A 12,265-nucleotide genomic window follows, 5' to 3' on the forward strand; every position below is an offset into this window, starting at 1 on the left:
ACCATATGCCAAACTAAATTCCATATGGATTGGTGAATTAGATATAAATATAAAAAGTGAAAACAAAACAATAAGATTATATAGGTAAACATTTCTCTCATTTTGGTATGGGAAAGAAATTCCTAGGTATGGCAAAAGATATCACAGAAAAAATATTGATATACTTGACTATATAATTTAATTTTTACATCCATTAGAAAACAGCACACATAAATGAGAAAAGCAAATTATAAATTAGAAGTAAAAGATTTTCAAAAATACTGTTGACCATTGAACAATGCAGAGGTTAGCGGAACCACCTCCCAGTGCAGTCAAAAATCCATGTTTAACTTTTCACCCCCCTAAAACTTAACTATGAATATCCTACTGACCAGAAGGCTTACCAATAACATAGTCAATTAGCACATAGTTTGTATGTTTTATGTATTATATACTGTATTCTTCCAATAAAGTAAGTTAGAGATAAAAATGTTTTCCAAATCATTGTCAATTTCCAAAAAAATGTCCAATACATTTATTGAAAAAAATCTATATATAAGTGAACTGTACAGTTTAAACCCAGTTGTTCATGGTTCAATTGTTTATGATAAACTAAAAGCAGCCACAGCCAAAAGCTCCAAAGGAGACATGATGACTCTATGTACTATGGTATCCTGGAGGGGATTTTAGAACAGAAAAAGGGCAATAGGTAAAAAATAAGGAAATATGAATAAAGTATAGACTTTAGTTAACAATAATGTATCAATATTAGCTCATTAATTATGACAAATGTACCACACTAATGTAAGGTGTTAACAATAGGGGAAACTGGGTGAGGGTGTGAAAACTCTCCATGTTATCTTCACAACTTTTCTGTAACTCTAAAGCTATTCCAAAATAAGTTTATTAAAATATACAAGATAAACTGGCTAATGTCCATACATTATAACTATTTTTATAATATAAAATATAACTTAATACATATTACATGTAACACATATATATGCAAGATAACATGTATAAACATATAAGTATATAACATGCAAGCAAATTAGAAAAATGAACATCTGTAAAGAATCGTGGGCAAAGCATATAAATAAGTGGTTAATATGTGAAAAAAAATTCAACCTTACTCTAATACACTACCAATAGGTATGTGAATGATTTCAACCTTTCTGGAAAACAGTTTGCCAACATAGAGTAAGAGCCTTAAAATATTCATACTTTGACTTAGTAAGTCCACTTCAGGGTAACTACCCTAAAGGGTTTATTTGAAGCACACACAATGTTTTATGGGCAAAGATGTTCTTCACTGGGTTATGTATAATAGGAAATAAGTGGAGAAGATCTAAATGTGCAACATCTGAGGAATATTGTGGTGAGTTTTATGATCTGTACATACCATGAAGCCATTCAAATATACTGAAGAAGAGTGCAGTATAACAATCAAGAGCATGGGTTTTGGAGACAGATCTGAATTCAAGTTGAAGCACAATCACTGACTATGTGATTTGGGGCAAATCACTTAACAGTCTTTCTAAGCTGTACTTTTCTTATCTGTAAAATAGGGATAACAGGTTTGATCCATAGAGGTTTTGTGATAATTGAGATTATTCATGTGGTTAGTACAGTGCTTGGCAGATAGCTTAGTTAACAGTAACTCACAGTAACTCTAGGATGTAGGTTTTTACAGGTGACAAAATGGGAGCAGAGAAGATGAGTCACTCACCTGTTACACAGGTAGTAAATGGTGAGTTGGAATTCAAACAAAAGTTTGGCTTCAAAACGCACGTTCATAGCCACAACACTAAAATGCAGTTGTCGCTGTTGCTACTTAATAATGTGGGAAAATGTTTAAGGAAAAGTGTTGAGTAAAAAAAGTGGAATACAACATTTTATGTGTAGAATCATTCAGAATTTTCTTTGAAAATTTTGTGTATATACATAAACATGCATAAATTAAAAATCAAAGAAAATATACTAATACATTAAAATGATTATCTTTTGAGTAAAGTGTTTAGAACAATCCTGGCACATAGAAAATGTTAAGTCTTATCATTATGATAATTTATTTTGATGTTCGGAAGATTCAGCAAAATAGTCTAAATGTAAATTTAGTGGTATTTATCCTGCTCAGGTCTCAGACTTCCTGAATCTGAGAATTTACATCTTTAAGTCATCAGTTCTGGAACACTCTCAGCCATTACGTCTTTGAATATTACTTTTTTTTCCATTTGTCCTTTATGTCTCTTTACCTCTCTGTGCTGTATTCTTTGTATCCACTTTTTGTCTTTAGCTCTGCTCAATTTGTGGTTTAATCTATCCGTTGCTTTTAATTTTAAAACTATTTTTTTTACTTGTACAATTTTTTTTAATTTGATCTTTTTTAAAGGAAAGAGTGTTATGCTTGTCTCCTCTTTTTAATTAAGTCTTTAGTCATTTTAAACAGCTGTTCCACAGTGTGTATTAGATGATTCTATCATTTGAAGATTTGGGATCTAATCCTGCTGTTGTGTCTTCAGACATCGGCTTATGGTGGGTGTCTCTTCATGTGTTTCTTAATTTTTTATTAAGTCATGCTCAGTGTGGCTCTACCTGTGGGAATCTTGTGGAGGGCTTGTCTCTTGTCTCTTTACAGCTCTTTTATCTTGCTTCTGCCAGGTAGTTCATGGGATATCAACAGCTAGGAACCACTTTATGCTAATTTTTTGACATGGAGGATGCCTGGACCTTGCAACATACATTTTGAACCCTATGTGAAAGCAGGCTTGAGGTTACAAATCCTCACAGAGAGACATTTTTTCTACTTTCCCATATCCCAAGTGGTCTCTATAAACTAAGGAATGGATTTTTTGCTTTAGCTCACCCTTATTGAAGGTATAGTCCTTTGAAAGTTCCAACTTTCTACAGGTGTCTCAGTTCCAACCCCCTGCCTTACTTAGGCCCAGGCCTGTCTCCTGACCCCACATAGCCATCAAAACCTAAACACCTTACTTAGTGAGCTAACCAAGCCATATTTCTAAGTGTTTTGTAGTGTAGGAGGGTTTTCAGGCTCTTATGGCTGCCATATTACTGGAAATGGACATCAAAAGAGTATTTTTAAAAGAAAATAATCTTAAAATGGCAGGTAGCATTGGCTTACATGTTAATTCTTTATTGAGAAGGCCATCCTCCTTTCTTTCATAGAAAAATGTAAATGATTTTCTCTTGCCGTATTTCATTTTTAAGTATTTTTGCTTGCCTAAAAAATAAGACAAAAATATCAACCTACCAGTTACCTGAGAGGTCTGCTGCCCTTTATTTTTTTTTATCCTCGTCTCGGCACATTTGGCAGAATTCCAGACTTCTTGCCAATGCCTTCCCAAGGGCTATAGTGAGGCTGAGGAGGATACAACTCATATATGTACTTTTAATATATGGTTGGGTCATTTTTAATGTGAGAAAATTGATCAGATGATCTCAATGTTTTGGGTGAGCTCTGTGACAAAAATAAAGCTACCTGGCATGCTTCTTAGATAGGAGAGAGTAATTAATTTCCTTTGACACATTTCTGGGATGCATATGTAATATGGATACAGAATAGGTTGTAAATGGGCGAATCTTGAATGTTTGGTTGTCCTTTTTTTTTTTTCTCTCTTACTCTTCTTCTTTAGTCATCAAAACTTAGACTATCTACCTCACAATTACATCTCTACCTTAAAAACTGACCGGGTCTCTACTTCCATTCTTGTTCTTTTTTTAGTCCTCAGCGCTGGTGTGATCATAACCCTCCTAAAACATGTGATTAAAATACTTGAGAGGTTTCCCATCACCTTCAAAGTCAAGCCCAAACTCCTTAGCATGGCATAATGAATACTCCATGTTTACCTTGTGATTCTCATCTCCATGGGTGCTCCAATATCTACCTTGCATTTAAATTGTGCCAGGTTACTAGCATTCCCCCCAAATCAATATTCTTATTAGGCCTAAGAAAATAATGAAAATATTATCACTTTTAATGAAAATATTTATGAGTTTGCTTCCATTAAAGCCCAGGAAAGTAAAACTTAATAAATTCTGATTTCAGTGTAAATAAAATATTTAAACTTAGTGGTTTTAATGTATCTACTTCTCAATTTTCAACTTTTTTTTCCAACTGCTTTAATGTTCTGGGAAAAAATTAACCATTCAGGAATACATAAAAAAATGTATATGGTGCCCACATTTTTCCTTTCACCTCAGGCTCTAGGATGGCTCCATGTGGCAGTTGTTGATCCTGTCTTTTTTATTCATCATGGATTTTTGTGTTATTTTTAATTGAAAAATGTTGCATTAGAATATAATTTATCTTGATTACTGAGTTTTTTTGGCATCCCCTAAATTTTTCACACAAGGCAAGTGAGTGCCTTACTCACCTCACCCTTATCCCAGCCTTGCTTCACATCCCTAGATATAGAATCTGTTTGAGATTAGTAAGCATTTTGAAAAGAGGGCTTTTATTCCTGGGAGAGGTTTCCATCATACCTCTTCACTTTTTAGTACCGAGTTTCCAAAATAGGGAGAAATTTTATTTTTAAAATAGTATTTATTTTTTGAATAGGTAATACATTGACATGTTTCAAAATTCAAAAGGCACAGAGAAAAGATAAATAGTAAAAGGTCTCCCTCTCACCCCTACCCTCTAATCACCTAGTTCTTCTCCCCAGAGGCAATTAATGTTAACACTATCCTTCAAGAGATAATTTATGCTTATTCATTATCAAGCAAATGTGTACATATATTTTAATCTCCTCTTTTTATACAAATGGTAGCATATTATATCTTGTCCTGTTTTAACAATATATATTGGAGCTCATTCCATATTGGAATATAAAGAGGTTCTTCATTCTCTTTTATAGCTGCATAGTAAGTATCTCATTGTAGGAACATCATTTATTCAATATCTGATTGAGACACAGGCTGCTTCCAGTGCCTTTCTATTACAAACAATGTTGCAGTGAATTACCTTGTTTATGTGTCATTTTGAACATGTGAGTGTCTCTACAGGATGAATTCCTAGAAGTCAGATTTCTGGAATAGAAAGTTTGTGCAACCACAATTTGGTAGATATTGCTAAACTGTCCATTGAGGAGGCACAAAATTACACCCCCACCAGTAATGTAAGAGTACCTGTTTCCTTACACCCACACACAACAGTATGTTATCAGACTTGCTTTGCTAGTCTAACAAGTGAGATGATATCTCAGTGTGGGTTTCTTAATTTCTCTTGAATATAAACTTTTCACATGTTTGTGAGCCATTTGTATTTACATGTATTTGAACTGTCTCTTTATATCCTTTGCCCATTTTCCTATTGAATGATTTGGTCTTTTATTATTGATTTGTACAGGTCCTTTATATAATAAGTAAATTAGTCCTTTAGACAAAAGTTTCAAGTATGTGTTCCTCATTTGTTGTTTATCTTTTAACTTTGCTTATGGAAGCTTCTTCCTGTTCAGGATTTTTTTATGTAGACAAAATTAACAACCTTTTATTTTATGAGTTTTGTTTGAAGTGGAGAAGCTTGATGAAAGCCCACTAAAGAATAAAGACTGAGAGGGATTTTGGTAACCACTGTATCAGTAAGGAAGGGAATGTGAATCAGTTAACTGTTAGAAAATTGCAAAATTCCGCAACCTTTGCACTTTCCCCATTTTCAGTGTGTTGTCCTATGTTGATTTCCCCTTAGTGATTCAAAATAAAACCCTGAACATGCTAAGGGCCTATGTGCTTGTCGTGAATAGGAAGAATGAGATGAATTAGGAAAGATAGTTAATCTGATGGGAAGAAGAACCCCAGTGTTCACAGCCTTAAGAAAAGAAGAAAGAGAGCAGCCCCAAGATTTGCCTGAGGGAAGGAAAGAAGAAGAAATTGCTTGAAAAATGGGATCAGCTTTTTTGACCTGGTGGTCTACCATGCCACACGATGATGAATAGCTATTTAGAAAAAGAACTAGGCAGTGTTGCTAATGTTTCCTTTGTAGTGACAAGGTACATATTGTGACCACATCAGATAATTTTCATTTTAACACCACAGGTTTAGAACACAAGTCAGTCATGTTATATAGCAAATGATTTAAGCGTATGGAAATAACTGTAAGTCTGAAGGACAGTTTAACAAGCAACTGCTTGTCCCTGAGCCCCCACTGCTTCCTTCTTTATCCTTTCTGTCTTCTACTCCTTCCTCCTCTCCTTATCAAAGTACAATGTTACAACTCAAGTGTTATTTTATCTTGTTTTTTTCTCTTGGCTTGTTTCTAAATTTTGCTGTTAAAAGTTTATACAATGCTGTATTTGTAATCTTTGCAGTATTTCTGACTTCAGGGGTATGCATGTTCCTTAAATTGGAAGGTAGCAATAAACAATTCCAGGAGTTACCAGACACTGGAGCTAAGGAACTGGGGATAGCCATCTGTGTAACCTCCCTCTGCAGCCCATTCAATATGATCAGTTCTGCCACCTTCCTCTCTTCCTAGTCACTTTTGCTGCCCTTTGAACCCCAAGGTAACCTCTCATTAGCACATTACTCTATACCCTACCTACTTCCCTATCATATTTTAATCCCTTTCCACTTCACTCTAGACTTCTCCCTCCCCATATTCCTAATGTCTTGTCCAGCCCCTTTCAATCTTACATAGTCTTTTGCCTGAATTAGTGATATTCTTGTTACTGTTCTCTCTGCATTAATCCAACTACCATATGGCTGCTAAAGTGATCTTTCTAAATGCAAATAAGGAGGCAAGGGGGAGGACTTTGATTTATTTTAAGCAATGCTGTATTGTTTGGAAGTTTTAAAACATTAAGTACTTTTGTCATGTAAAAAGTACAATTTTACTCCACTGTTTAAAACTCTCCAATAGCTTTCCACTGATTGCAAGATAAAACTCAAAATTCTTAATGTGTTCAGTTAGCTCTGCCACTTCATCAACCAGTCAGCTTCATTAAGTGGCTTCTTGTTGTTCTCTTGTTCTCCCAGACAGTAACTCTGAAAGGATTATCAAAGATGCTCAGTTCTGAATAGTAATAAACAATAGCTACCATTAAAGCCTCTAGTATGCCAGGTGCTTTACACGTGATCTCACTTTTCAACCCTGTAAGGTTACCATTTCAGTTTCATAGATGAAGACATGGAGGATAAGAGGTTAAGTGACTTCTTCAAGGTCACACAACTGTTGGCAGAGTCAGTATCTGCATCCAGTTCTGCCTGACTCCCAAATCTTTCACTACACCATGCTATTTCTAGAATGAAATGTTCCAGTCATTCTGGCCCTGCCTTTAAATAAACATTACTTCCCATCTTTAAATACATTAGGAGGCAGTTGAGTATAGTAGGTCAGATCTCGAGCTCTGGAGTTAAACTGCCTGAATTAAATTTCCATCCTTACAATATAGGTTCTCAGTGGAACCTTGAATAAATTACTGAGCCTCAGCTTCTCCATCTATAAAATAGGTGTGTAATAATAGTTCCTCTTTCAGAATTCTAATTTTAAGTAGACGATCCATGCAAAATACTAGTACAAAATATGGCAAATAGCAATGCATACTCAATAAAGCCTAGCTATCATTATTATTATTATTATTATTATTATTATATTATTTAGCTTATAACAACAGAAATTTATTCCCTCACAGTTCTGGAGATCAGAAGTCTGAAATGAAGGTGTTAAGGCCACACTCCCTCTAAAGGCTCCTGGGGAGAATCCTTCCTTGCCTCTTCCAGCTGTGGGTGGCTATAAAGCCTAGCTATTACATTGCAGATACGTCCCAAAGTTCTGTTGGCCCTTTTGTTCATCTAGAGTTCTTGATCAGCACACCTGAATCCTGGTTTGTTCTATCCTAATGGGTCCTTCATGTACTTCTCTGTAGCAGAAAGGACCATAATTATATGATACAGGCTTTGCTTTTTGAGAGTGATTTTTTGCAAGATACAGCTTTAGATATATGACACAAATTTTATTATTTCATCCATTAAATGGCTAATTGCTCAAATGCTGCTTACTTGTTAAGGTGTTACAGAATGCAATGATTTAATTGTCAAATTACTTTAGCATTTCTGTGTAAGTACTAAAAATAGTAATTGAATTATTTTTTTATTACAGGATTCATCTTTTCTGCCTCGTGTGTGGTGACTAGTTCCACTTGCTTGTCTTTATAGTGGGACCTCGTGATGGTCAAAGTAACCTCCTGGTGTATAATCTGCTTTTCTATTGGCTCACTTTCTGTGTCAGGTATCAAGTTAGGGCATTTGCCTTGAAGCAGCTATTATAGGGAAGCCAGTCACAAAACCAGCTCTAGGCCAGGTACTCTTGATTTTTCTTGTGATTTGTGTAAACATTCAAATGAACTATCTGAACAAGGCCTTAGATAGTTGCAGTACCTATGCAATCATTCCTATGTGGTTATTTCCTTTTCCCTAATGCCATCATCACCTGCTTTGCCATTCTTTTCAAAGAATGGCAGCACAGGCCCTCAACAACTTTAGTGGTACCACCTGTGGTTTCCTTACCATAGTTCTTGCCTTTTTTCCTCCACACCTTTTGAGATGTTGCTTTTGGTCTGCACCTGTTGCCCCTTGACTAAAGATCAATAAATCTAAACAATACCTTTATCCTTCCATGGAATGAAAATGAAGGTGACCAGACTTTTCTCCATCAGCCTCTTTTGAGTCCAGAAGATGCTAGTGGTTCCACATTAGGTCTATACTCCAGTCTACTGGGATTTGAAGCCAGAGGAAGGAAATCCAGTCAATATAACCTCTTCTACTAAACTTATAGAACTGACTGTCAGCACTGAATTCCTCCCCTGCCCCTCATCTCAAGGTTCTCCTGTCTCACAAAAAGGTCAGAGCTCCCTGAAATACTCTGCTGTTCCTTACATAGAGCAAGTACCCAGACTAACTACATTTCAGCCTTGCAACCAGCCCACACCAAATTTCCCCTGGGTGCAGGTGATAACAAGAGTAGAAAGCCTTCTCAATCACAGAGTTGAATCTTATAGAACCTTTTATTTCAGTGATCAAAAGAACACAATAAATGGAATCTATACTGATTATCATTAGGCATGCATCTCTACCTGAAGCTGCTGTTAGGTTTTAGCTAGTCTAAATCTTCGTAACTTATTTAGGCACGTCTTTGAATTTTTTGGACCCTGATATACAGGGTAAGTTAACTTCTTCCTTGTGGCAGTTTAGAAATAAGAACTATGTTCACTGGCTAGATTCCTTTATAACTAAGACCTCACCTCTAGACACTCAGGTTACTATGTCAAGATCATATGTTACATATTTAATTAAATCAAAGTATAAAGGAGGGAGATAAACTAGAAAGCTGAAGTGTATTGTATGAACATTCCATATTTTTTTCTAGCACTGATAGTCAAAACACTAGATAAGGTGGCCAATGTTAAATATCAAATCACTCTTCCCCCACTGCCACCCTTTCTGAGACACACAAAGATATGTATCATCTCCGTGGAAATCTGAAATGAATCCACACAAATGACAGATTTTATCTATGTGGTCCCACTATCAAATTAGACAAAGCAGTTCCACTATCCAAATTAAGAGAGCAGTAAATGGGACTTTGTGAAAAGCAGTCTCACATACAGTAATATGCATCTAGTAGAGTTTTCTATTCATCTGTTAATTGTTTTCACAAGGTTAGCATTAAAAAACACAACCAAGTACACATATGACCCTCAAACACCACACACAAAATATTGGTCTTTGTTCATTCTTAGATGACAGGGTGCCCCAAGAGTGACAAAGGTGGGAGCCAATACCCCCATAGCCTTTTTTTTTAACCATCCCATCAACCACTCTTCATTTCTTGAACTACCTTCCTTTTCCAAAGAGGTAATGTTGAGATCAGTCAGAAAGGCTTTCTGAGAAGACTGCCTTGGATTTCTGGGTCTGTTCCAGTCGATTCAAGATGAATTGGCTTGTATCAATGAAGCGCTCAACACAGTTCACAAAACAGGCCTCAGTCCGACTGTCCAACTTTGGCCCAGGCTTGTCCATGCACTTCTCCTGCTCAGGACAAGACACAGAATTACAAAAAGAACTTGGGAGGAGAAACAGGGTGGGGTGGGGGTAACTTCTTATTCCTTAGAGGCAGAACTTCACCTAAAAACAGTATCTGATATGTTAACAATAGTTCACAGTTGGCAGCTTACTTTGAAGCGAGCAATATTCCAGTCTTACACTAAATTCTCACAACAGCCCTACAATAGATGCTATTATTGATCCTCATTTTACAAAGAGGGAAGCTGTGGCACAGAGATACTGTGCCCAAAGTCACAGGACCAGAAAATGGTGGAACTGAGATATTACAGAGCCAGAAAAAATGGCAAAACACAAGTGAAATAACCCTTTACTGAATTTTGTTATGACTATACCAAAATGCCTCCACTAAATGCCTTTAAATTAACTGCCGAATAAAAAGGCAAAAGGATAAATCAATGCAGCAAGGCATTCTGTAACTTTGTCTACTTAAGCCAGAGGTCCTTAAATCCTCTCAAGATCAATGAAAAACGGTATGAATTTTCCTCAAGGGCCCACAGCTTACAGATTCTTACAGGAGGCCTTAGTCACACCCTCTCCTGGCCCAAATGTAAATAGAATTTTTTAAAATTAAAGTACTCTGGTCTATAGCAAACAGGAGTTAAGTATTTGTTAAGGGCCAGAGTCCAGTAAAACCGTGTTTATAGGAAAGGGATTATGGAAACCCATGACTGTATAATATATATATAGTTCAATGTGAGCAGTTCAAATGACTTTCATTCATTACTCTCTGTGTACACAAGCCTCAAACCTTCCACTTCCAAGGAAAATTATCCTTGGCCTCTGAACTGTGGCTTTTCTATGTCAAGGTAAGGCAGTCATGCTGTCCTTGGGAGCTGGATAACTCTTTGATCCCAAGTTGTAAATGCCTTTCACCTTTCTGCCAAAGTCCCTTCACAGCGCATACTCAATTCCTCAACCTTCAGACCTGAAAGTTTGGTATTACACAATCCAACAAGAAGACAAATAAGTGTATGTTGGGAGGGATTACGCCACTTTTATAGTTAGTAGGCTACAGCCACTCATTTCTCATGGGGGGGGCGGTTAGAGCAACTGGATAATCAAGGTAAATCCTGAGGTGTCCAGGAACAAGAGATTCATTGACTCTCTGAGACTAGGGGATCCCAAAATAAAATCCCAGTTCTGGGGACTTTTATCAGTCTTGGTGACCAGCACTAGGGAGCTTCAACTTCAGGTGCCTAAAATGCGGGCTGGGACAGCGGCATTAAGTGTATGATCCCCAGACCCCTGCACCAACAAAGCCAAAGTCCGGCGTGACAGTCCCAAAAACTAAAGTCACCCTTTCCCTTCTAGGCCGCCCTAAGGAACCTGAGAAAACTAAGGGTGCTGCCGGGCCCTCCCCCTGCCCGAATTCCGGACATCAGGGCAAGTCCCGCGGGGCAAGGACAGGGGGAAAGTAGGTACATTGGTCAGGTCCCAGCCCCAGATTCCTCACCCAACAAAGTTCCGTCATCTGGTGCACCAGCTGCTGGAAGCGCTGCTTCTGAGTCTCCACTTCGATGAAATGCTGCAGTTGCGGGTCCACCGAGCCCAAACCCGCCGCGGAGGAAGATGAGGAATCCATCCCAGCGCGGTCCCGCGAGCCGAGACGCACTCCGCAGCAACTCCCCGACCTTCACGTGTCTCCGCGAAGGAACCGGAACTACAACCCACCGCCCCCGGGACCGCCCCGAGAGCGCAATGCGCCGGCGCGCGGCTGTGCGCGCGGTCCCAGCCGACCACCGCCCACGTGCGGTGAGCGTCCCGGTGTCGCCTGGCCCAGCCGTCGCCCGCGGGCCCCGCGGCGGCACCCCCCTGCGCCCTGAGGTCTCAGGACTCGCGGCCCAGCCCTGCGGCGTTGTCTAGACGTTATTCCAAACAGAAAAGAAAAAAAAAGAAACTAAAAAAGGAAGTTACTTCAGACCACTGGGCCCCTCCCATCCCCGCTTCCAAATCGGCCCGCGCTTTCCCTCTGCCCTGCTGGTGCTCGGCGGGTCTCTTGGCCATCCAGGGGCTCTAGTTCTTTGAGTTACCGCTCCTGACGTAGAAAAAGAGACTCCAGCGGAATTTGGCCTCCACTTTCAGATTCATTCCGATAATATTGCGTGTCTACTGTGGGCCAGGCTCTGTGCTTTGGCTTGTGAGTTCGTCTCTGATTAAGAAGCAGAATTTTCCAAGAGCCAGAGGGTTAAATGCTGAGAATCCTGTC

General features: G+C 38.3%; 2 protein-coding genes across 3 annotated transcripts in view; both read right to left on the reverse strand.

Moving 5' to 3' along the window:
• TAF7L (TATA-box binding protein associated factor 7 like) overlaps nucleotides 1-9,856 on the reverse strand; it is a 60,801-nt gene extending 50,945 nt beyond the window's left edge. Inside the window, exons 1-2 of one of the 2 annotated variants that reach the window (XM_057496155.1) lie at nucleotides 9,833-9,855; nucleotides 8,600-8,705 (exon numbers count right to left, since the gene is read on the reverse strand). The gene's annotated coding sequence lies outside the window, so the exon portion shown is untranslated. Of the gene's footprint in view, nucleotides 1-8,599; nucleotides 8,706-9,832 lie in introns of both variants that reach the window. The other variant, XM_057496156.1, reaches the window with a different exon arrangement.
• On the reverse strand, nucleotides 8,986-11,721 carry TIMM8A (translocase of inner mitochondrial membrane 8A). Its single transcript, XM_036932741.2, has 2 exons — nucleotides 11,513-11,721; nucleotides 8,986-10,023 (listed from the first exon to the last, which is right to left on the reverse strand). Exons 1-2 carry the CDS (start codon nucleotides 11,639-11,641, stop codon nucleotides 9,862-9,864), a joined length of 291 nt encoding a protein of 96 aa, XP_036788636.1. The 5' UTR covers nucleotides 11,642-11,721; the 3' UTR covers nucleotides 8,986-9,861.
• Between the last annotated feature and the right edge of the window lie 544 nt (nucleotides 11,722-12,265).

Source organism: Manis pentadactyla, chromosome X (genome assembly GCF_030020395.1).
Source record: "Manis pentadactyla isolate mManPen7 chromosome X, mManPen7.hap1, whole genome shotgun sequence".
Classification (NCBI taxonomy): Eukaryota; Metazoa; Chordata; class Mammalia; order Pholidota; family Manidae; genus Manis; species Manis pentadactyla.